Genomic DNA, 25,329 nt, shown 5'->3' with positions numbered 1-25,329 from the left:
TCTTGAATCAATTCGGAGGTAATTTATTTTCTTCTTTGTGAGGTAATTTGGATGTTAAAAAGTATTTCTGTCACACGGCCGATTAGCCGAGTATGGCTGACTTGCACTAGATTTGATTTACAGCATTGTAAAATGATTTACAGGTTTATTGACATAAGCCTGCACTTAAATTTCATTTGCATCAGGCTTACGTAAGCTTATATTTAGACAGTTGTTTAATTAAACACGGTTATATTTTGCACACATTATGTTTTGCAAAATGGTAAATAAAACACCGCTTTATATAGCGACCAATGTGCCGTGAGGTTAATTCAGGCAACATGAAACAGCGAAACAGTTTTACTGGAGTTGAAATCAGAGTGGTACTTCAATACGCTGGATATATGTAAAGACATTTCGTTTGACCTGTGTGAAGCTTACAATAAGACTGGAGAATTTCAAAGGTATATTTGCTGAGTATTTGTCCGTGTGTGGTTTACAATAGCGATGACCAGCGATCGCCTTTCTTTCCCTTCAGTTGAGATCGACAAAAATTATTCGTTGACTCTACCCCCATGGAAAAGTTTGTGTCACATTTGGTCACGTGACCAGCCGCAACGAGGGTCTTTCTTCCAACGACCAAGGGAGGCAGAGAAGATAGAGCCTGGGAACAAGGTTGGCTTGTAGGCTACATTCTCTGACGTTTGCCTTGCCAATATGGAGTTAAGGTCAAATGATAAAAGGACCCAGGTATTTTGTTTTGGAAAAGCCATATATCGTTTGAATGTGTATCGTGGAAAATTATTTCCATCAACAAAACAATGACGAAAGAATCAAAGTAAACGTAGACCAAGACTTTTGTTTTTGTGGTGGCTCTGACAAGAGCCGTTTTGAATAGCTCCACAAAGAGCCGTTTTAAAATTTTCTTGAAATTATCGTACGAGGAACTATTAACAACCAATTCGGTGTCCGGTCGTTTCGAAACTCGTTTCGATACACATTCTAAGTCGAATCGGTACAAAACTTTGAGATACCAGGCAGCCTGAAATTGTTATAGCATTTCCACGTTTAGAATTGTCAAACGTTGCTAAATGTTTTTGTTTTGTAGTGGACGATGGCTAGTCTGACTTCCCTTCAAATCGGGCTTGTTTCGGAGAAGAAGTACGGCGTATTCAGCTGGCGGATAAAGTTTCGAGACCTCCACACAAACATGATTTTTGTCCTTCAGGGATAACATTCTTTCGATCGATCGCTGTCGTATGCTATGCGAAGATAAGAAGACTTTCATTGGGATATTTCCTCTAGTTAACTTTTGCTTCGAAACAACTTCAGTCTGTATCGAATTGACTTTAGTTTGTATCGAATCGACCGTAAATCATTAACTGTATCTTTTATAAGTTTCTGATTTTACTAGGCCGTCTATCGAGGTCACACAGTTTGCGAGTGCGAGGTTTCAAAACAACTATTTTTGGAAAGATAACAGTTTCATTAGACGTGAGAATTGTGGACGCTTTCGTTCATGTTTTTACTGCGATTTGAGTGCGTTTTAACAACACTCACGCTATCGGGCATTGTGTAATTTTCTTCGCTCTTTAGTTTTGGATTTTAGAATTAAATGACGTCACGTGAAAATAGTCAATAATGTAACGTCTGCGTTATGCTCGCGAAGAAGATAAACATTTAATGTTGCACAAGCTTCGCGAGGTCATGCGTATGTGAGATTTAAGCACCCACACGGAAGTGGAGAGGGGATGGGGGCGTTGTTTGTTTAACTGGATTAGAAAAAGTACTGTTTCGAATAAAAACAGGAGCGTGGTTTGATTAGTCATGATCCGTTAGAGTGTCGTGGTGCTGGTACGTTGTGATGTCTCGAGATGGCACGACGTCAGTCACGCAACGTCTATATACGGATGAGAGAGTTTTAAAGGCAAATAGCTTGTTGACAGAGCATCTCATTGGACAACGCAATTACACAGTTCTCAAACACGAGGTCTCATTCGAAGAATGTAAACTGAAAGCCCCCTTGACTTTTAGCGCAGGATACGGAATACTTCAGAGATTTGTCTCGACCAGTCAATCATACATGAAACAGTAGCAGCACGTTGAAAAGAAATGCAAATCGCTCCGCTTCAGTGGTTTATTCAGCCGCATATCGTTTAGCATACAGTCAAACTACATACCGAAGAGCGGGGCACATATTTTGATAGGTCGGACCTTGTGTAATCAAATGGATTTGTAACCGAGAGCAAGAATTTTGTTTGTGACCGTTCTTTTAACGTCGTGAAGCGGCCAACTCCAGCAATCGTCGTAATGAAAGCAAAATACGTAAACTTTCGCATCTTGGCAATCGTGCTCTGCAAGTACGCTTGGTCATCTGCGACGCCGAGTTTACATGCAATCACGGATTTGTACGAGATTGATGGCGACGGAAATACCTTTGAACATCGCGTTGACAACGAAGGGAAACAGTGGAAGAGACAGGTGAACTTGCAAAGGCTTGAAGTATTATCAAATGACGTGGTTCTTGGTCTTCCATTTGATAGCTGTCTTGAGGACAAATTAACAAACATTGATGACAAACCTGACGAACAAAAGTCGAAGTTTGAAGAAATACATCAGGTAAGATTCAGTTTACTTTCATAACGGTGAGTTGGATCACTCGGGAGGGCTTGACGAGGGAGGGGTGGGGCGTGATGATGCAAGTAGTGAAACTTTCGTATTGTTCAAATATATTTGACTTTATTAGGATTTTCAAACTTCTTTCGTGAATTCCACATCCATACCCTTAAATCATGTAAGAGGCTAAATCTCACCTACCTCTGGACAGTGAGCATTATCCCTCCCTCCCACCTCCCCTGGGTAGTGCAGAGAAATTTGCGAACATACATCAGGAGCCCACAAGCTAGTTCTTTGAAAGAATACGCTTCGAACTCTCGTATGTTCAGTGTATGCTGAGGCAAACGTCAAGGCTGTTTTATAAATAAATTACGTGGGTAATTTGGTTTGGCTGAGTAATGTAAATTACTTGTGTTGCTGAAAGTATGCTAAAAATGCAGTGCTTTCTGCAGTCCTTCGAGCGTGACGCGAAATACACTTTTTTTTGGATAACAATGTTGTTTACCTGGCCGAGGCTGAATATTCTTATTTTTTCTGCCGATTTTAGGCTGAAATTATTCTGGAGAATATTGTTAGATTATAGCGTATGACATTTCTGTTTTTGCATTAGAAATGCTATTCAGAAATGCTACTAAAAATGCTATTCAGCCTCGATATCCTGTAGAGTGTGTTCATTGTCACGCAATTAAAAAAATAAAAACAAAACCATTCAGTGGATTAAGTCAAGAAATTGTGATATTATAGACGATAAATAAAGAAGACAGTTCTCCAAGTTTAAGGTGTGTGCGCGCGTTGTCCCAAAGTTGAGATATTCGTCGAAATGTTCCGCGGAAAATTATAGGGCTTAGTATGGATCCGCCATGTTGGAGGACCTCCCACGTCCTCCAATATGGCAGCCGGAAAATAGTGTAAACATCTGGAACTAACTTTGATTATCTAGACGACTGATTATCTGAACCGAACCAAAAAACATTTACACAAGCACTTTTCCTAATACTTTAACTCCTAAAATGGCTAAAAATCACGAGATAAGTGTATATTTTTTGACAAAAGCGATCTTAGCTTCATGTCACGTACCCCATAACTCCGAAATTCAAAATGCGCTGGTTTCCAAACGAAGGACGCTATTGAGCGGGAAAGTTGTAAACAGATATAAATTTAGTTCCTCTTATGCCTGATGAGGATAAAACCTTTAGTGGCTCTTAAGTTTTGGATTTGAGAATTTGATGACGTCACGTGAACACACTCTATAATTATAAAACATATTCGTATAAAAGAGAAAGAGTGTAACAACAACGCCGACGCCAAGGAGTCGATTAAAAAGTGATTTTACATTTTACCTACGAATCTCGCGAAACTCTCAAGTCATTTATTTTGTTTCTTACCGTCGAAACTATCACGAAACAGCCGTCGTGGTTCACGTTCTCCAGAAAACGCAGAATTTGGTCATTTCATGTTGTTGTTTTGCAGACTGGGACGGCAAGAATTATACCAAGAATTATAACGCACGTGCGCAGCCACTGCTCTGCTCATTTAACCTTTTGTTTTGCGACGTTCCTTTTTCCATTGCCGTCATTGTTTTCTTAAACTCCTTAATGCTGCACTATTGGGCCTTGTTTAGATAGATCCACCTCCATATTCTGTCGTGGAGGGGAAGGGAGTTGAAGACAGAGACGATTTGTTAACCAAGGGGTGGTAATATGCAAGACTTTGCCCGTGAATGTATGAGAAAGTAGCGTAATTGTGATCAATAGGCCATTTCCGAGTTGCCTTGTGCCTCGGTTTCAAAACGAGTCCTCGAGCAAAACTTTTCATATGAAAATGAGTTTGATTTGCATGAAAACGAACCTGTAGGCGGAATAAATTCCACATGAATGGTTTGCACGAAGACTACTTTTCACAGAGAAGCAAAAGGCAACTCGGAAATCGCCTATAGCGAACAAATGAGTTTTGCTGTTCTTCCCATTTGTTCTCCTCAGCACGCTGGATTCCATCATGTTCACCGCACCAGTATGGCTGTGAGGCCTCATTGTGTGTTTGACGTGGTGGTGCCCTTTTACAACTCCTCTCAGGAGGCGCGGATGCCTGGCGAGTTTTGCACTCCTGAACACGTGACAGGCGGAGCAGCCGTTGGGGATTATGATGGAGATGGAATGGAGGACATTTATTTTACCGTGTTTGACGGAAGGAGTGTCCTGTACAGAAACAACGGTGAGATCTGGACCGCCTCATGCCGGTTTTTGATACTTCAAAATTGCTAACTATCATCTTCAATTTTGTTTCTGTAACGCCAATTGGTAATAGCCTGGAGGGTTTAATCACAGAGTGAATATCACGCTCTGGATCCCGCCAAGCGTGCATGCGCATCTGTCGTGTCAGTGGCCAAGCTGGTCACGTTGCTGACTTCATCCTAGCATACGGCTGGTGCGCCTATTTGAATTGACCAATCAGGATTTAGCAGGCGGGAAAAACTGTACTTTTTTAACGTCAGTGTATGTTAATAGCAAAGGTATTGAAGTCGGGCAACTTTTCTCACTGGAGATGGCATTGAATATCCAGGAAACGGGTTTTATAGAACTTTATAATTCCAAAACCCATATCAGATTGTAAAAAGTTTTTAATCTGAAATATTTTGTCTCCAAGCTTTTAATTTGGTGCCAAAACCGGGTCGCCCGCGTTCGGCAACTAGCTCGTCGCTCGTCGTTTGGTAGGTTAATAGTTGTGTCATTTTGAACAAAATGTTCTTCCCTGTCAAATTAAACCCAGAATTTTTGAGCTAAGTATGAAAAGAGGCCAAAGCAACTTTAGCATCATCTTTATCTTTGCGATCCGCGACTTTTATCGCGTCGTTTCGGAAGGACACCTCGGTTTTGACTGCCTCTCGTACAGCGGGCGCAGCCACCATATGCAAGGATACCTAATCGAACCTTTGTGGTACCTGACATATCAGGCGAGTGTGGTTCGCATTTTGTCAAGACGTAGTCGAGCTATAATACCAATGGCGAGACCAAACTAGCCTGATATTCCGATCCGCTGAAGCGTACTAAAAAGGGTGCGGTAATCTGTTAGGCTTTCCAGCTATGTGGCGCGCAGGAGGAGGTTCGGGAAGAAAGTTTCGACACCTTTAAAGCGCCGAAAACAAACGCTAAATATTTTAATGCGAGATTGTTTTTATAGTTTTGACACCTCTTATCAATGTGACTTACGGGAAAAATACTTTATTTGAAAGTGACCCTGATATCGTAGCCGTATCAGGCAAGTGACGTCAGTGCCTTGATATCGTAGGATATCAGGACAGTAGACAATCTTCTCATTGGCTAATTGTGATTCTGGGTGCGGTGTCAGTTAGTTTTAATACTAAGAGTGATGGTGCCCCAGAAAAGAAACGTGTATGGGACGCACAATGGTCTAATGGTTTGCGTGTGGGATGTCGGAGCGAGCGGTCCGGGTTTGAATTGGGCTCTTAGGTACTCTGCCGTCTCCATCTAGGCGAATGAGTATGCAGACTCGTGTGTGCGTGTGTGTGTGTGTGTATTTATTATATTGCATTTATCTTATTTTATCTATCTTAAATGTGACGTGCTATGGATGTTGGAACGCTTATTGTTGTAGGTCTATGTTTACTTAGTGGCAGACCGTTAATCGGTAACGATATGTTTTGTTTGTAAATGAATGAGAAAAGTGGAAGATTTGATTAAAGTTAAGGGAATGAAATCCGTTTTCACCCCTTTATTGAGTCAAAGGTCCTCACAATCTTCTTTGTAAAGTAGCGACCAGAAATTTATAGAAGTCCGCGTTTGGTGTACTAGACACACATGTATGCTACTAAACCGCTAATGGCATGCATTTATCAGGTGATGGAACTTTCACTGACGTCACCATAGAGACAGACATTGGACCCAGCTCTCACGCTAATGGTGCTGTCTGGGCTGACTTTGACCAGGACGGGGATCTGGACCTTTACGTGACAACACTCGGCGATAGAAGGCATTACCTATACATCAATCATGAAGGTCACTTTAAAGACGAAGCTATGCAGAGAAACTGTTCAATGCAGACGAGCAGCAAACGAAAGCTTTCTGGAATGACACCAAATGTTGGTGATTTTGATCTAGATGGGTTTGTCGACATTTACGTGACAGAATGGCTTCCGCATACTTTGGGAAAGGTACATTTCATTTTTTATTATTCAATCATTATAAATTGTTGACTCCCGAGAATTTAAATTGTTGGCATTTTTTGTTCCTGTTTTGACAATTACGTTTTACTAATAACGTTAAGGTAACATGAACACCAAAAGCTCAGTGAAACGTTCGTGGCTGAAGTTGTCATCATGATGAGTGTTTCAAAGTTTCATTGTTTCGATTCTCTCTTTTTTTAAAATCATTCTCAAATAAAAATCACCATTCGGAAGTAATCACACCAACATTCTGATGATTGCTATTCGCCGGGCTTACTACATCACGTAGTTTAATTAAATTTCTACCCCTGAATGCGAGAGCTCCTAAGCTGTAACGTCACTAGGCTAATGCTACCATAAATCAAATGCATTCTATCGTTTTCTGGAAATAAATTAATCACCGTAAGATTTTTAGTTAGATCACAAACACCGTAACGTTCTAAAATTAACGAGGCTAGATAGTTTGATGAGCGCCACATTGTGGCAGCTCTTTCCACGTTTTTCTATCGCTACTTCTTGCATTTTTCGGTGGCTTGATACTTAAAGGTGGCAAAAAAAAAAAACAAACAAACAAACAAACAAACAAAAAAAAACAACAACAACAACACGGTAAACCATTTATGATCTAACACGCCCAACATCTGCCATAAGATGTGACTACAGGAACATAAGTAGTTTTATTTATAGAACATTACCGCGGTAATTTAGAGAGCAATAGGATAGAAGTAAAAACGTTGAAATGAATTAACCTGAGGGCTGCCAGTGAATAGTCGATGGTTTTGCCCTATTATTTCAGTTATTTTCGACTGCTATTTTCGAAGATATTTCAGTGACATACCGTGAGCTCGCATCTTTCGGGAGGTCGCTGGTTTACGTTCATAGACCTTCACGAAAATTGTCTTGCAATTATTAAATGTACGATACCTGTCTTTCAGCCGTCAACTTCCAGGCTTCTTAGGAACAGAGGATACGAAGCACGTGGGTAAGTTTTTAGTTAGCTGATTAGACCGTAATATTTTTGATGGGGACTGGGGTTGACAATTACCCCCCAAAAAGTTGTCTCTGAAAAAAACACCAAATCAGTTACACAAAGTAAGTCACGACAGAGAAATGTATCTAGAAAATTGAAAGCATATCTTGCACGACGTGACGCTGACGAAAAAAAATGAATAAATAGTGTTTGCTCCGAAAAATTCCCCTGCCCCTTCTCAAAAATATAGTGGTCTACCAATGGTCAAGATGACGTGGTTTATAGTGTTAACTTGAGCCTTTCTTGCGGATTTCTTATGCCTTAGCTACTAATCTTGTTCAGTTCTTGGAGCAAAGACGGTCCCGTCTATCAGGTGTTGTATGTGTATCTCACCATGTGAAGATTTTGAGCAATCGTCAACTATAAACCACGGGCCGCTTTTTTGGAGTTTAATTTCGGTATTGTTTTCCGTGGGAGTGCGGCGGCCTCATGGTTCGCAGTGGCCTCGCGGTGACCTCATGGCCTCACGGTGCCTTGTCTTCGGATCGAGCGGTCCGGGTTCGAGCTCTGGCCGGGGACATTGTTTTGTGTTCTTACGCAGGACACTTTACTCTCACAGTGCCTCTCTACACCCAGGTGTATAGATGGGTGCCTGGGAACTTAATTCTAGGGGTAACCCTGCGGTGGACTGGCATCCCGTCCAAGGCGGGGGGGGGGGGGGGAAGGATAAGAAGAAATACTGGTAGTCGCTTCATGTAACAGAAACCGGGATAAGCGCCGCTCTGATGAGCCACTTGGTTTTTATACAGACTTTACCTTTACCTTTTTATTGGTCTCTGGCGGTTTAAAATAATGCAGGCTTTTAAAGTGAAGGGAAGCTAAAAGCAGCAATCACGCTTCACACTTTCTGGTTTCTCCCCCTCCCTCCCATTTGAACGCCTGCCACGCAGGCTAACATTAATGCGGCTAAGCATGTACACAATGCAGTCCTTAACGTTCTTGTTAGTTGTCATTTTGTTCCAAGATTCCTTCCAGAGAAGTCCCTTTCGACAACGGCGAACTAAACTGTTATAGGTGTTATTGTGGATGTAGCGATGCTTAACAACAATTCTTTTGTTCCCCAGGTATTTTGAAGATGTTACCTTGGAAGCAGGAGTAGATATGGACAATTTCTACCAAAGGTCCTTACTCAACAGAGGAACCTACACGTTTGGTTCCTCATTTACAGTAAGTCGAATGCGTGACAGTCTCCTACTTCTCTACTAAACAATCGATGAAATTGACTTCCCAATTATGTGCTGTTGAGTAGCGGTGGCTGTTTACCGGGATCCATAATATTCGTTCTGCTCGACGTCACTCCTCTGCAATAGACCGCGTAAAAGGCCATTTAGGTTTCCGAGCTGTCTTTTGCCTCGGTGTCAAAACGAGTCTTAGTGCAAAGCCATTCATATGGAAATGTGTTCTGCCTACATGTTCATTTTCATGCAAATCAAACTCATTTTCTTATGAATTGTTTTGCAAGAGAACTTGTTTTGAAACAGAGCCACAAGATAACTCAGAAATGGCCTGTAAAGTGCTGTTAAACAGCAATGGCTATTTATCTGGATTCATAATATTTGTGCTGCTCTGCGACACGACAGCCCTCTGCAACAGACCAGTCATATCTTTATCTTTTCAATTTTCGCCAGGAATTGATCAATACCCTACGGGGAAAGGCAGGAATCCACCACAAAGTTCTTTTAAAATCGACCTAAATTATCTTGAAACTAACATTACCCTCGTCCTCCGTACCTGGCAAATAAATGGCAAACTGGCAAAGGGGCACATCTTCGAATTCACTTTTTTTGAGTTCAACATTCCTGTTTTCGTATCCTACCAATGAAGAATGAAACCGCCTGGAAGATGTTAACAATTCACACGGACCAAGGAAGTGTAAATTTAAGTGAGTCGCGGTTCCACTTGTTCTGCTACAGATCAGAGGAAAGCTGCTAACTTTTAACCTTCCGACCCCATATAAGACGCTGTTGAGGGAAGCTATCTTAATGCTGATCTCCCTATGCTGCAATCGAATTTGTAATTTTTGGTGTAACAAATCTATCTTGATTTATTCTAGGACTTTGACAATGACGGCAGGCAAGAACTGCTGGTGACTGCAGACTATGGAGACAGTAAAATGTTTTGGAATATGAAGAACAACTTCACGGAATGTACTAAGTTTTGTGGCCTTGAAGCAAAGCAGGTAAATCTTGTTTGTGAACAGATGGTATGCTGCTACTACTAGCCTTGAATTCTGGCAATGAATTTTAATTACATTCAATGCGTTCAAAGTTTTGCTAATTTTTGCTTTCCACTATACGGGAATAAATTCGCTAGTACCTTTGTAATAGACAATTGGCTTTATCTTATTTCTATTCTTATTTTTATCTTTGCAATGAAAAACAAAGTACAGTTAATAGTTTTAAGTTCATATTTCGTAATCATTGATGGATCTGCCTCGTTAACTAGTCACTTGTTCATTCTTCTTTTCTCACCAGCCCTCGTGCAGTATATTCTTCCCATCAAACCCTGCCCGCTGGCGCCGTGTGATCGTTCCCTGACCACGAGCTCGCACTCTCACAGATAAACACCTTTGCAACAGATTTTTCCAACAGTTAACGTAAACTAGATTATTCTTGAAGTAAATTAACATTTGTCACTCGTTCCAGGACGCTATGGGCCATGCGATAGGGGACTGGGACAATGATGGTTATCTTGACTGGTTTTCTAGCGCCATATGGCACAACAGAACTGATTGTTCCGTGTTCGGTTGCAAGTTTGAGAGCAGTGGAAACGTGCTATTCCGTAATTTGGGAGGACGACAGTTTGAAGAAATCGCAAAGCAGGTGATAAAGACGTTTCTTAGGCTGGTCATGAACAAGAATAGCGGCAGGACTATTGCAACTAGCAAATCATGTTCATTATATCGAATACTGAGGAAGTTTGAAAAAGAGATTACTTGAAATCCACAGTTTAATTCAGCCCTTTAATTCCCAAAACCAAGCCTTGGTTCAATTATACGGTTGTCCTCTTCAGTTAATCTGGTAGGTTGTTTTTCGCATACTCAGTTACCTACTCGCGCAGTTTGTTTTTCAGTGTTAAGAATATTTGTTTGAAGCGTTTAACTTTCGCACGCTTGGCTTTAAACTTTAATTTCTAACTTGATCAGTTCTAATGTTTCTAAGTTTAGCGATCTCTCTTGAAACCGAAATACAGCGACGATACAAAGTTATTCTCTGATATATATTTATTCTTACTGCTTTGTTAAGAGCGATTTTCAAATCGAAGAAATCAATCTAGCCAATCAAAAAGGACAAAGGAAAACTCGAAATCATTACATGTAACTGACAAAAAGCGCGGGTGGCGCGAATTTTTTAAAGCCAATCGTGTAGCGTAGTTGATGCAAAACTAATCACTTTTTGATACTCAACTGAAAACCGCTCTATGGTCATACTGATTACATTGTTGAAATACCCAAGGCCCGTTTAATCATTGCTGAGCCTTTCATAAATCATAGTACCTTTTGACTGTTTTCTTTTTCGTTTGTTTGTCTGTCTGTCTGTCTGTTTGTTTGTTTGTTTGTTTATTTAGGTCGGTGTGACAAACGGTGGGTGGGGTTGGGGTGCTGCGTTCGTGGACTTTGATAACAATGGATTATTGGATATCATTATGACCAGCGGTAAGCGTTTAGCGAATTAATATGCGTACATGTTTTTGAGGGAGTGGTTTTTTAGAACTGTCCTTTTACTATGAGTTAGTAATTTTCCGATTACTACAATTTCTTATCAGGTATCGACTTCCCGACGACAACAACAGATGATCATTTTCGAGTGAATAGCATGCATTTGTGGCAAAACCTCGGAGCTGGTCGTAATGAAACAACACGAGAGGTAAACGATTGTTTTATTATGTTCAATCTGTGATTAATTTTTTTTCCTTAGTGATTCAAGACAAGTAACAGGTTTTTTCAGCAATAATATTTCTTGAGGAAACCATAAGGAGGCGATGATGTGTTTTCATTAAATTCTCAAGATTTTTGTCTTTCTTTTTTCTCCGCATGTCAATTTCAGGTGTCCGCTTTGTATGGCCTGAATGGCACGGGACAAGGACGGGGCCTGCTTAAGTGGGACTATGACGGTAAGAAAGTTATGAGAAATCTAGTGGAACAAACTTCAGAGAGAAATTGGTTTCAGATCTGAGATGCTTAAAGTTGAAACCCGAATCAGTGTACGAACTTTAGAACTAAGAAGTGAAAAAGCCATTGGAAAAATAAATTTTTTATCTCAGTCTGAATTGAGGTTAAGAGTTCGAGATCCGAGAGGCAAATGACATCCACGCAAAACGGCTCTGGGTAAACTTACTTTCCCTTCCCCGGGAGGGGTACAGAAGCTAAACATCCCTACGTGCAACTTGATTTGCTGTTGTGTAGGGAACCGGAGGGGGAGGGGTGAACTCCCTATAATGGCCTATAGGGAAAGGTTCCTCCCGAAAGGGGTACTTTTTTTAGCCTTCAGATCTCCAAAAGGGTAGGTAAGTTAAGTTACATGAAAAGGTAGGGAAATCTGTCATTTAAATATTTTAAAGGGCCTTTAATGTATTTAAAACAAACGCACCTTATGGCTGTATCATTTCATTTACTGGGCACTGTATGAAAATAACACGGACTAGTTATGAAAGAATGTGAAACGAGTACCTTTTTTCAATTAGAGGTATACCGAAGGGGTGCATTCTCTGTCAAAATGGTATGCAAAAGGATAAGGGGTTGTACCTCGGGGCGGGGCCTCCCTGTATATAACTTTGTAGAGTACTCCCTCCCCCTCCCCCCGGGGTAAAGAACAAGCGAGTCATTCGTGGTGAGTTGTTTGGTGCACCACTCAGAGAATACTGTGTCATTAGTACAGATGTATTTCATTTTTCTTTTTAGATGATGGCGACGAAGACATCATAGTGTGTAATAATGTGGGAGCTCCATTTTTCTATCAAAATCAGCAAAATGAGTCCAACAAGTGGATACGAATACGTGTCGTACATCGGTAGGTTAACTGATCGTCGGAAGTATATTTTGTACATTTGTAATTCGCATTGTGTTAAACCTAAAGTTTTCTCAAGGATTTAGACCCTTCTGCTCTTAAAATACGGTCAAAGGTTGATTACTTTAACGATGATAAACGTTTCTTGGAGGCTTTCTTTGCCGTAGAAAGAACAGGTTCATATGTCTTGTTACAGATACGATTAAGAAAAAAATAGAGGACTAAGTTAAAAAAGGAGAGGAAAGTGAGCAAAAATCGCATATTTTGCGACAAAAATCATAAACTGGATCAAACTTCCTTTATTATAAGATAGATGTCGAAAACACGAAACGCTTAGCTCCGTGGATAGAGCGCCCGCCCGGTGTTCGGAAGGTCATGGGTTCGATTCCTGTCGGGAACTCCGAGTTTTTCTTTGTGTCATGTTGATAAGTTCACTTTTCACATTTCATTACCGAGCTTAAAATTCACTATCTTTATTGATTTATCATGAAACGCTTACTTTGACTCACATTTGGTGTTGTTTGTAGATGCCGCTCGAATTTCGATGAGTTGTGTGACAGTCTCGGTGCCCGTGTGAAGGTCATCTCGCAAAACAACCACACTCAGGTAAAATAATTTTAAATGTGTCCGCGAACTATTGGTGTCTTTATCAGAGGCGACGTGGCGGCAGTAGCTAGCAGCGGCAGAGAGAGCGCTCGCCTCTCACTAATGTGGCTCTGGTTCCTGGACCCAGTATCATATGTTGGTTTATTTTGTTTCTGGCTCTCGTTCTTGCTCCGAGTTTTCTTTCTCCGGGTTCTTGTCGTTTTTCTCTACCCTCCACAAAACTAGCACCATAAGCTCTAATCAAATCTCGAAGCACGTACACTTTATAACGAATTCTCGGGAAATCTTACGTACTGCGTGGGGAAATAAACACTGGACTGGATTTATTCATGTGGAAACATCATCTTCAAGATGCCAGACCTCATAGCTTTTACGAAGCAGGCTTACTAAGGCTGATGCAATCAACTTGCACTAATCAACTTCATCAGTGGATTTGCTAGGTTTTCTTCTTAAAAGGGTTGGCAGGCAACGAGTAAGAAGGAACGTTAATTTAGTAAAGTATGTATGAAAAGCTTTAGACCAGGAAAGAGACAAATCTTGGTTCTTTTAAGAATCAGGTTTACTCAGGCTGATGTAATAAACTTGGACTAATCAACTTTATCTTAATCAGGTTTTCATCTTAAAAGGGTTGGCAGGCAAAGCGTAAGGCAGAACGTTATCGTTTAGTAAAATATGCATGAAAGGCTTTAGGCAAGTAAAAAATTAATAAACTTCAGTTTTAGTAGCGTAATTCCTTCAGATTAACAATTAGTACTATTTTTCAGACCCAAGAAATCGGTTCCAGTACACACTACTTGGGTCAAAGCTCTCTTGCAGCTCATTTTGGACTGGGGCGAGAGAGTGGTAATGTTACCGTTAAAGTCGCGTGGCCATCTAGTTTCATGGACGTGACATACACGAATGTGATTCCTAATACAAGAATTCGAATCATAAAGCCAGAAAGGTAATTTGCATATTAATAAAAATAAAACTTGTTATTTGTATGTATTATGGTTTACTCCAGAACTGCGGTCGTCCAATCACTTTTGGGAGCTACTGCCGTCAACAGGGGGAAAAAATTCATAGAAAGAAGACGAAAATCTGAATCTGATTGCAGATGTCACTTAATCCCAAAATAATCAATAGTGTAGATAAAAGAAAGTTTAGAAAAAGTTAAATTAAAAATGGCGTAAGCACTGGAAGCCCTTTCTTCACCCCTTACTGCCTTGTGTAGAACTGTATACGTTTACAATTTCTTTGGAAGATTTCATTTTATTTCGAAGCATAGCACTGGCTTCTGAATCTTGATATGAAATAAAATTCCACTTTCGTCAAAAGCCAAGTGTCGTTGCTAATATCCCACACTTCCTAGCGTACAAAACATATAGCCAGTCTCCTCGAGGATAGATATTTGATATTAGCACCACCACACGTCGGTTGAAGGAGTAGATTGCTTTAGTTTGTTTTTTGTTAGTAAACTCTGACAACCGATTGATCCTTTTAAATGTATCGTTGAGGTATGCTGACTCGGGGAAGACGTTGCCATATTCTTCTCTTGGCAAGTGCTTTACTTTGAAAGTAACGGAGATCAATAAACAGGTAAGGTAATTCATCTTCATCGAGAACTTATAGTTAAGGCTTTGTATTCTTGTTCGTTTTTCTTTGCTTGGAGTTCAATTTTCCCTCATTACACAATCTCACCGTCGTAGTGAGAGGGTTTGAGAAATCGTTTGGTTTACTACTATGATAATAGTTCTTAATCAATTTTAATAAAAGAAAAATAACTTTTATTATCATTTGACGCTTTTTTCTTCCTTTTCATTGGCCGAGAGCCAACAACATGACCTGCAAATAACTCCAATAATTGTTAAAACCCCATATTTATTTTCAGCCACCTCATGCAACAGTAACTGTCAATTCAGATGGGAAAACGGTGAACTTCAAATTAAAACCCGGAACAAATCCAATGGAGCTTAGTACTGAGGTCTTCGACTACTCAGTGACTGTGACTCCCAGTCCGGGTCAACAACCGCTGACCGCCAATAGTTCGGGTTTCCTGGTATTTTCTTATCAACGCAACTACAGCTATAACGCAGACTGCAAGGATGGTAGAAAAATAGGACCGATACCGACTGTAACAGATGAAAGGTAAGTTGTGGGCATATTGGGCGGAAGGCAATTCTAACGCTCTTATTGTTGTTTTTAGAAACAGATATACCTTGTTTTGACATAACATTCTGAAGTAGTCACTAACATCTCTTTTTTATTTAATGAATACCTTTTGCTGAGTTTATCTTTGAGGAGGGAGTCGCGGTGACCTTATAGAAAACGTGTGCACTGGCCGGGAACATTGGGTTGTGTTCTTAGGCAAGGGTCATACTCTCACCGTGCCTCTCTCCAGCCAGGTTTATCTTTGGGTTCTTGCTGATTGAATACTGTGATGAACCCATTCAAGGACGAGTTTTTAAAATGCTTCTAGATCTTTCGTGCTATAGAAACCAGATATGAGCACCGACCTATAGGCTACTAGGCTGTAACTCAGACCTTATCTTCTTCTTTATCTTTCAAGACGTCTAGATGGTACATCTTACAATAAACATCACGTGCGGTGGGGTGCTGCAATGGAGGACGTGGCACGCGATGTACCGGCCATGTACCCTGACGGTATCGCACTGCCCTCTGGGACATGCACCCCACAAGAGAAACAAACAAAAAAATGCAGATATACTGATGAAGTGAACGGATTTGGTTCTCACAGGCCACCACCGAGAAAAGTCAGCAACATTCTCTTTCAACAGGTGTGAAAAGTTGCGTGGAGTGGAAAATGGCATGAGTGTTTTAATGAGCTACAAGCTAGTTAAAGAGAACAGCTCATGTAATTTGCCAGAGTTTCTTCCTCCCTCCGCCCACGATATATAAATGGGTACCGGTAAACTGGTAGCGGAACTTAATAATAACCGGGGGGAGTAGCAATTCCCCTAACCGTTGAGCTCTGCTAGTTGTGGGCCGACAGGCTCGTAGGCGAGGCTACTTAATGTGTGACATTTTATATCTGGCATACATCTGGCGTACTGCTTAGTGAGGGGTGACGAAAAATGGCCAATGTCACATGATTGTTCGTTAGTTTGTTTCTTGTATTTCACGTCAACAGGAGACTATGTTAAGTAAGGGTTTGACGCTAATGCACATTCTTTTTGTATAATTGTAGACTGAATCCAAGATTAGTGCCCGTCGACTAAGCGATTTACATTCACACTTCGGACAGGTAACAAATTCCTTGATTCATTAGTCCTTTGGTCCGTTTGTCAGTCATAGGGTCAACCAACTTGAGCAGCTAATCACCAGCAAGTTGCCCTGTCAGATCGATCAGTAAAACCATCAATCGCTCGAGCGGTCGGTCAGATAGTCAAGATCAGTCAGGCAGTCGGTCAATCAGTCGGACATGGACAGTTAATTGGTCGATTGATCAATCAGTCGGTCGGCCGGTCGATCGAGCGGTCGGTAGTCAGTGAGTCGGTCAGTGAGTCAGTGAGTCAGTGAGTGAGTGAGTGAGTGAGTGAGTGAGTGAGTGGGTGGGTGGGTGGGTCAGTCAGTCAGTCAGTCAGTCAGTCGAACAAGAACAGTTAATCTGTCGATCGGGCGGGTGGTATTTAGTCGTTTGATCACTAAATCCCCGGATTAAATGTATTGCTCATTTCTTCACTAATTCGACAAATCCGGTCTTAATTCACGATTATGTAAGTAAATACGTTAGTTATCTCTCGGGGCGTGTAATTTTTGCGTGGCTCACTCCTGCTTCTAAGTGGACGTTAAGAATCACTGAATTTACTGATTGCGTTTTTGTGTGTGTAAATTTTGTTCTTTTTTCTCAGTTTTTGGCGCATGACACAGATTTCTCTAGCCCGCTGCCCCGATACGAGTTTCAAGGAGTTGTGAGTGACGTGTGGCTACCCATTAAAGTACCAAAGGTCAGTTCCGAGTCCAAGAACCAAGCCATACTTGATACACGCTGTAATGACCCAATATAACATCCTTATTCCATTAAGCACCTCTCGACAAGAGCTCCCTCCGCTTAAGGTTTTATGGCCCCAAATTCCCAGAGGTGTGCTTCACAATATGTCCCTAGTATTGGTCCCTAGCAGTGTAGCAAGCATGGTTTTGAGTTGATATTGGTTTGTTTTGTTAAATTCATTAGAGAAGATTAAGTTTATCTCTTGCTGTTTGGAGCTCTCGGAGAAGTCTGGGTATAAAACACACACACAAAAAAAGACACGCGAGCTAGCAAATTTTATTACCACCACGGCCCAAGCATTAATTATATAAATCGAAAATCTATGATAAGTTTTTAGATCGATTTGTAATCATTGATCAATTCGTTATTTTCATTCAGGGAGATGTCCACTTTGATCCTCTGAACAAAGGCAATATCTATCTTCCTTTTGTGCGTTCCACCTACAACAGGTTCGATTTACTAGTAACACTGAACTTAATGTTATTAACAACCAAAAGTGGTCGATGTAGTTAAAAGTATTCGAAAAACCAAGAGTGGACTCGGACATGAGCTCGAAGTGTTTTTATCGTAAAAGTTTTTTTTTTCATCAGGTGCACTGGCCGCCATACAGACACTCCGAGACAACAGGTTAATAAACTTACTTCATATATTGATGGCTCTGTCGTGTATGGCGAATCAGAAATGAGGAATGGGGCGTTACGAGAATTCAAAGATGGGAAGATGAAGCTTGGTCCTGATGGTCTCATACCGGTAAGATGGAGTTTCAGACCACACTATTCATCAACCTTTTTTGATTGCGAATCTCGCTTTACGTTCTTTTGTCAGGGAAGACCCTTAGTTTGTGCTCACGATCCTTCTCTTTCTCCCTTAATGCATGGGCGCAGCCAGACAGAGGTCTTAGGGGTGGAGTGGCGACAGGGCAGCGAACCTGCGCAGGCAGGGTTATCGTTATTGCATCCTTTAGACAAGACACTACCTTAGATCGTATGAGCTCCATACTGTCTATGTTATATAATTTAGCGGCTTACGGCTAACGGTTGAGGAAATTGTAGCACAATGCCTGGCGTTGGGAAGATGGGGTCTATTTCTACTTGCTTCATGACATAAAAAATTGTACTTCACGCCGGTACTCATGGTGGCTTAACATCTAGAATGTGAAGACTGAGTAGCAGTATTCTATCTTCATGTCATCTTAAGGTATGTGGTAATCACTCAGTTGATTTGTTAAAACATTTCCTCTCTATCGAGCAGAAAAACACGATGGCCATAGCAAATGATAATCCGTTGGGCCGTGATGCAGACAGTCTATTGGCCGCTGGCGATTCAAGAGCTAATGTTCAACCGATGTTGATCGCATTTCACACTCTGTTTGTGCGGGAACATAACAGGCTCTGTGACGAGTTCAAAAACAAAGATCCACTGGTAAATATCACAATACTAACTGTTCACAAAATTGCCTCTTAAAGGACTCAGTCACAGCATTTTGAGTTATTTTGGCCACATACCAAAATTGTAGAAAAACTGAAGTTATTAGTTTTCTAAGATAGAAAAACAGCAAAGAGATAATAATGCACTATTAAGGAACAAGGATGGTTATGAATAGAGAAGATTGACACGGATTACAATCGACGAGATGCGCAAACCGTGAAGGAACTTTAACAAGTGGCATTGCACAGTTTCAAATACATCGACAAGGACATGGAAATTCAGTGGTTTGACTCTCTGAACGATCAACATACGTAACAATGTTGTTTCTCAGAATAACTAACACAGATTAATTGCATAAGACCCATTCTTTTCACCTAGGCTACAGACGAACAGCTATTCCAGGCCGCGCGTCGCCTGGTGGCGGCTGAGCTCCAGGCTATTACGTTCCGTGAATACCTGCCAGCATTGTTGGGAGGAACCGATCACATACCACCTTATCAGGGGTACAATGAGAGCGTCAACGTTGGCATGAGCAACATCATGGCCACTGCAGCTTTCAGGTTCGTAATACATGTAATTACACGGTTCAAGGTGACGTATAGGATCAGCTTCAGAATGTAGCATTATTACACGACTAAATTAGTTCAGAGGTCCAGGAACTAAATTCAAGCAATCAGATTACCCCATTGCCGGTCAAATATCCTCTAAGTATTGGACCGGGCACTGACCCGAATGATCCCGCAAGAAAACAAGCTTTCCTGGTAGTTTCGGTCTTGTAATAAATCTCCATTAATCAAGCTCTCTTGGGACCTTACTGGAAGAATATTGGCCCTTGGTCTTTTTTGTGCGGATCTCGCTGCGCTCGGTCCGTTCTTTTTAGACCTCGAACTCTCCCCGAACGGCCCTCGCGCTTGGTTAATAAGATATATTTCTTCGTGTTCAATCAGTGTAAAATATCGATTGAATTGAAAGTAAACCGTTAAGTATAGTACTTTAGGATAACACATTAGCTCTATCTGACACAAATCTTTTGTTTCTTACTAAATACATGTTGAAAGAGAGATATTATCTTTGATTGAGCAATAAAGAACGTTCGGTCGATTTCAAAAGTATGAATGACTGTGGACAAGAGAATAGGTTGTGGATAAATAATCCTTTCTATCCTGAACGGAGTCGTCATACAAACCTTTAACAAACCTTAAGCCCTCTGTTCACAAGCGTAATATGTTGATTGCCTTTACTTCTCTTTCAATGTCAGATTCGGTCACAGTCAAGTCAACACTCACTTGTGGCGGTTTGAAGAGAATGGTACCATGTCTCATTACGGTCACCTCCCTCTTAGAGACGCTTACTTCTCACCTGAAAGAGTATCGAGGGAAGGGGGAGTAGATCCCCTCTTTAGAGGAGCTGCGAGACAAGCCGCACAGGAGATCGATTTACAGGTATTGCTTCCTTCACGAGTTAGCCTGTGTGTGCAGCCCTTAGCTAATGGGCCACGTTCGATGTATCAATATTCTAACATGGCTCCGAGGTTTTCAGGACAAACTTCTCTTTTGGTAACTGAGAGACAAAAGAAACTTTAAAAACTTACAATTTTTACCCGAAAGCCTCGGAGCCATGTTAGAATATTGATACATCGAACGTGGCCTATTAGTCACTTAAGTCAATCAAAGTTTTAATGTTTTTCCTTCATTGAAAAGTCGCATGGTTTTCCCTTTATGCTTTGCCTTTGTGTCAAAACGAATCTTCGCGCGAAAACAGCGATTGCGAGAACGTGTTTCACCCGTTTTGATTTCGCATGGTATTACACATGGTATTACTAATCGTTTTGAAACGATTGGCTGAGTGTTTCAGATATCCGCCGACGCCGCGAAAATGCTTTATTTCAGACATTTTTTAGTACTTTTGCATCGCTTACCGCCACTACACTCTGATATGCTTACTCTTTTGCCTCTGGCGGATTGTTTTTGAAAAACCACTTGGGATTTTCTTTTATTATAAAGTTGCGTCAAGTACACCTTGAAAAAGAGCTTCGTGGTAGCGTTTTCTTTATTCAATATAAAGTCGCTGGTGTGTAAAATAATGCTGTCGATAATAGTGAGCTTAATTTCGGTCTTCCTTCGACATGGCCTCCTCTACTAGTGGGCGCCATTTTGGATTCCGTCCATAACTTTAAAACATATTGATAAGAACCCTTAATTAATCACCACATACCAGTCTAGCTTAGTTCTGTTAAGACTTGAATGATCATAGCAGCTATGCACACAACTAAATTAAAGCCTTAAAAAAATAGTTCTGTAAATTTTTCCTTGTTCTCTTTCTACTGATAACAAATTAAAAAAAAAAAAAAATCAGATTTCCAAATTTAATTCCGCCAAAACACTGTACGTTAGCATAACTATTTGTTTCAGCTTGATGCCGTCAATCGAGGGTTTTTAATTTTTTTGTTTTGTTTTGGTTCTAGATGGTAGATGATATGCGTAACGTTTTGTTTCCGTCCGGTCACCATGGTGGTTTAGACCTGGCTGCCATGAATATTCAGCGCGGAAGAGATCATGGCCTACCAGACTACAACTCTGTGCGTAAGGCGCTTGGTCTAAAAGGTTGGTGACAGATATATGAAGGTTATATCCTTTCTTTTTCCACCAGCTACATGTTCAAATACGACGCCAGGCAGTCAGCTACTGGTCTTTGTTCCAGCCGTTATTTGGGTCATAGTTGCGTGACGCCCAGGTAATGGCTGTGAAGGAGACTATTATCTAGTGGAAATCCATCTGTGTCGCCGGCTAACTATTTACCAACAAGCAGAAGCCCATCACTGGGAGTGTGCAACTCCTATACTAAGCCTGTGTCAAGGCATTTTCACAGGCTGGTCTATTTTTAGGCTTCTTTTCCCGCGAAATAGGCCAGTTCTGGTCTACATGAGTGCACATCGGTAAGGAAAAACACTTTGTTTTTCTTTTTAATCTTCCGGTGAAATGATGACGTCAGTTAAAATTAAGTCTGTGCTTGTGATTGGCCACTGAGGTTTCTGTGGGGGTCTGAATTCGCGGTAAATTCAAACTAAAAATAGATTGGTCTGCGACAACGCAGTGACAGGAATATGGGGTATAGTTGCACGTTCCTAGTGACGGGCTCCTGCAACAAGGTAAGGTAAAGTCTGCGTACGAGCCAGGCCGGAGCTTATCCCGGTTTCAGTAGCATGAAGCGACTAGGAGTGTTTCCACTCCTCCCTGGATGGGATGCTAGTCCATCGTAGGGTTATCCCCAGCATTAAAATCGGCGGTACCCATTTATACACCTGGGCGGAGAGAGGCACTGTGAGAGTTAAGTGCCTTGCCCAGCAACACAACGTAATGTCCCCGGCCGGGGCTTGTACCCGGACCGCTTGATCCGGAGTCGAGCACTAACCATCCCGCAAGCTAGTCAGATATTCCGGTAGTTCCGTTGGTTAGGAGGTACGTCTAAACTTTGATCGTTACCCCTGGGCCAGTTGTTTAAAGCCCATTTGTGCTAATTTAGCACACATTTAATTTTAATCGTTAATGGGGGATTTTCTAATTCCTCACATAAAAAATAGTTTTCAATGTTATTATTTTTAGAGTTTGACACTAGTCATATAAATTATGAGCAATATATATAGGACTGAAAACCACACTGAAAAGTTAAAAAAAAAAATGAGATCAAAATTAAAGCCAATCCTAGATTGTCTTGATTTAATTTGAACAACCTGGCACAGTTCCAGAAGTTTTGATATAAATGATTTTTTTCTTTTGCGTAGAGATTACTAGTTTCGCCGACATTACCAACGACTCCAAGATTGCCCTTAAATTTGAGGATCTTTACCAAGACAGAAACAATGTAGACTTATGGGTAGCAGGCTTAGCCGAGGAGCATGAACATCGAAGTGAATTGGGACCGACTTTTAGAACGTGAGTAATGTTTCACAAAGTGAAGTAGTTTCTAAGGGTGCTTTCCTTCTGGATGATCCGGATCAAATTTATGATCCAAGGTCACTCGCATCATGGTGCATCAAAGGAACAGGTGAATCCCAGCGTGGATTTATTGATTCCTTTGATGCACCATGATCCGAGTGATCTTGGGTTAATGATCCTGAAGTCTCTTAGGTGTCATGCACTCACCTAGGTTTCTGACAAAGAGGTGGAATTTTCTGCACAGGATAACGTTATTTTCTTTTGGAACGGTAAAGTAACTTAAGCATTTTCTTTTGCAGAATAGTGATGCGTAATTTCTTGAGAATCAGAGACGGAGACAGGTTCTGGTACGAGCGTTATCTCTCTCAAGAGGTAAATGAACAGCTTTTGTACCAATATTATCCTGTACAAGTCACGATTGGTTAATTTTACCATAATAGATATATTTTCAAATTCAGGAGGTTTGAAGCAGATACATATAAGAAGTTAATAAAGTTCGGTAATACAGCAGTCTCAACGGACCACACTAAAAACAACATCGACTGACAAACAACTTCAGTTTGACTTGACTCTGAAGCGTGGCCGTTCAGCTCAGGATGTCGAAACGTCAGTCACCAACAACAGTTCTTTTCAGAACTACCCTCACCCGGACGATCACACAAGACGAACTATTGATACTCCCGGGTTCAAACCATTACCTAGGTTAGGCTTGGAATAATTGTGAATGTCATTTTATGGTTGAAGAAACTAACAAAACTGACACCATTTCTAACCTGTTTGGTACCGTCTAAAGTTTACTAACAGATTGCGAGAGATTTCGTTCAAAATTAGTTTTAGAATTTTTTGGTTACTTACCGTTGTCGATGGTCTCTCCTCTTTGCTCTTTGCTTGGCAATAAATTTACATTGTAAAAGCTAGTTGAGTCATAGTTAACAGGGGGAAATGGTTAAGAAGGTAGGTAAACATCAAAGAAACAAACAAACAGGCAGGAGCACACATAACCACCTTTTGGATTTTTTCAGGTTTTGTGCAGAGTCAACCCCCAAAATAGCCAGCAAAGACATACGACAAAGAACTTTGCCTGGTTTCTCAACCATTTCCCTCTATTAACTATGATTGAGTGATGTGAACAATCCTCCTGAGATTAAGTTCAGCGTATTAAGGTTCACACTAAGGTCCACATTAGATGCCCTTGGGAAAGAGAACATGCACTTAATACAAACTGTAGGGTATTCACAAATTTATCCCTTTGCTTCGCATTCACAGGAAATCGACCAGGTCCATTCCCTTACGCTCGGGAAGATCATTCGTCAGAACACTGGTTACAAGAGCGCGCCTGATAGCGTATTTTTCTCCACGGAGTATTGCGCAGGCGTAGAAAATTTTCAGTGCGTACCGCACAACGAAACTCCGACTGGAAGTTGTGAAAGTTTGCAACGAAAGCTCTGGACTCTTCAACAAGATTTGGAAAAAAGCAAGCAGACTTGTGACGCAAAAGGTTCGGGAACTGATGCCACTGCGTCCATCGACGCCATTGACATTGTTTTAATAGTGTTGTGTGTTCTGTTCTTCTTGCTTGCTGGACTATTTTTATTTCTTTTTCTACGTGCCTGGCTCCTGCTGAGGCGAAATCTGCTAGATAACGTTAACGCACAGACAGATGTTGGACTTGAATTGAGAAATAAGTCCAAGAAAGAGAGCGAAATTTATCAAAATGCGTGCGGCGATTTAATTATTTCCTATTGAAGCAAGATGATTTGATTATGTGAAGGTGGGGGGAGGGTGATGGGGCACTGAGTTGTCTAGACTATGGATAATACCTTTCTTTTCCTAGCAAGCGACGCGAATACACCAATGAGAAGAAAATGCTTTCCTTATCATTGGCCGAATTTGCACAATTTTAACTTTTTTAATGGCGGGGAGGATTTCAGGAACAAAAACCGACTGCTCGTTGTGGAGTTCTGGTAAACCGAGCACAACCACTGTACACTTTCTTTTTTTTTCTTTCTTAAAGATCATGGAATTAGCCACGCGATACTTAAACGCAATATTGCAAGCAATAACTCTCTAGTAGGCATCCACCCACCTTCCCCCTCACCTCACCATCCTTCCTGTACGATTCATCCGCCCAAATCAAGCGGGCTGTGATTTTTGTTGATAAAAACAACGTGTTTCTTACTCTTGGCCTAAAAAGCCAAAAGAAAAAAAAATTCTGAACATCGACGAGCGAAGTCTAACCTTCGGACATACACACATACAGAAACCTGACCACCTAATAAAATGCGTGAAAAAATTTGTTGTTCTAACATACATTGTACCTGAGTAAAATTAAACCTCAAGAAAAGTAGGAATAGGCTGTTGTGGACCCTATAAGATTACGACAACAGATCTATAGATTTGTGTTAGAGATTCATTGTTGAATGGTGCCATTCAGAATTGCTGATATTCACTCAACAGTTGTAATAATTTCCCTTTCGTTTTGTGAAGTAGTTGATTTAACCTAATTACAACAGAAACAGAAATTCAATTAAAAAGTCACAATGGTGAAAAAAGAAATA

The 25,329-nt window shown here is 41.0% G+C and overlaps 1 protein-coding gene across 2 annotated transcripts; it reads left to right on the top strand.

Annotated features, from left to right (window-relative positions):
• The first annotated feature begins 1,730 nt into the window (after nt 1-1,730).
• LOC110044643 (uncharacterized) lies at nt 1,731-25,327 on the top strand. Of its 2 annotated transcripts, none has more exons than XR_016207831.1 (27): nt 1,731-2,598; nt 4,575-4,806; nt 6,450-6,763; nt 7,711-7,757; nt 8,870-8,972; nt 9,859-9,984; nt 10,451-10,627; nt 11,373-11,460; nt 11,571-11,671; nt 11,852-11,918; nt 12,706-12,814; nt 13,339-13,417; nt 14,182-14,360; nt 14,914-14,995; nt 15,288-15,544; nt 15,966-16,194; nt 16,605-16,661; nt 17,269-17,364; nt 17,787-17,857; nt 17,999-18,158; nt 18,660-18,830; nt 19,215-19,396; nt 20,095-20,278; nt 21,301-21,439; nt 22,618-22,768; nt 23,076-23,143; nt 24,038-24,116. XR_016207831.1 is itself a non-coding variant. In XM_089291479.1 (27 exons), the coding sequence occupies exons 1-27, from the start codon at nt 2,290-2,292 to the stop codon at nt 24,515-24,517; spliced, it is 4,263 nt and encodes a 1,420-aa protein (XP_089147605.1). In that variant the 5' UTR covers nt 1,734-2,289; the 3' UTR covers nt 24,518-25,327. The 2 variants fall into 2 exon arrangements, 1 of the variants encoding a protein (XP_089147605.1); XM_089291479.1 differs by having other exon boundaries at nt 1,734-2,598; nt 23,071-23,143; nt 24,038-25,327.
• The last annotated feature ends 2 nt before the right edge of the window (nt 25,328-25,329 follow it).

Source organism: Orbicella faveolata, unplaced genomic scaffold, assembly GCF_042242905.1.
Source record: "Orbicella faveolata isolate gen_17 unplaced genomic scaffold, um_ofav_v1 contig_24, whole genome shotgun sequence".
Lineage (NCBI taxonomy): Eukaryota > Metazoa > Cnidaria > Anthozoa > Scleractinia > Merulinidae > Orbicella > Orbicella faveolata.
Note: the sequence above shows the minus strand (reverse complement) of the source record. Positions and strands in the feature narration are given on the sequence as shown.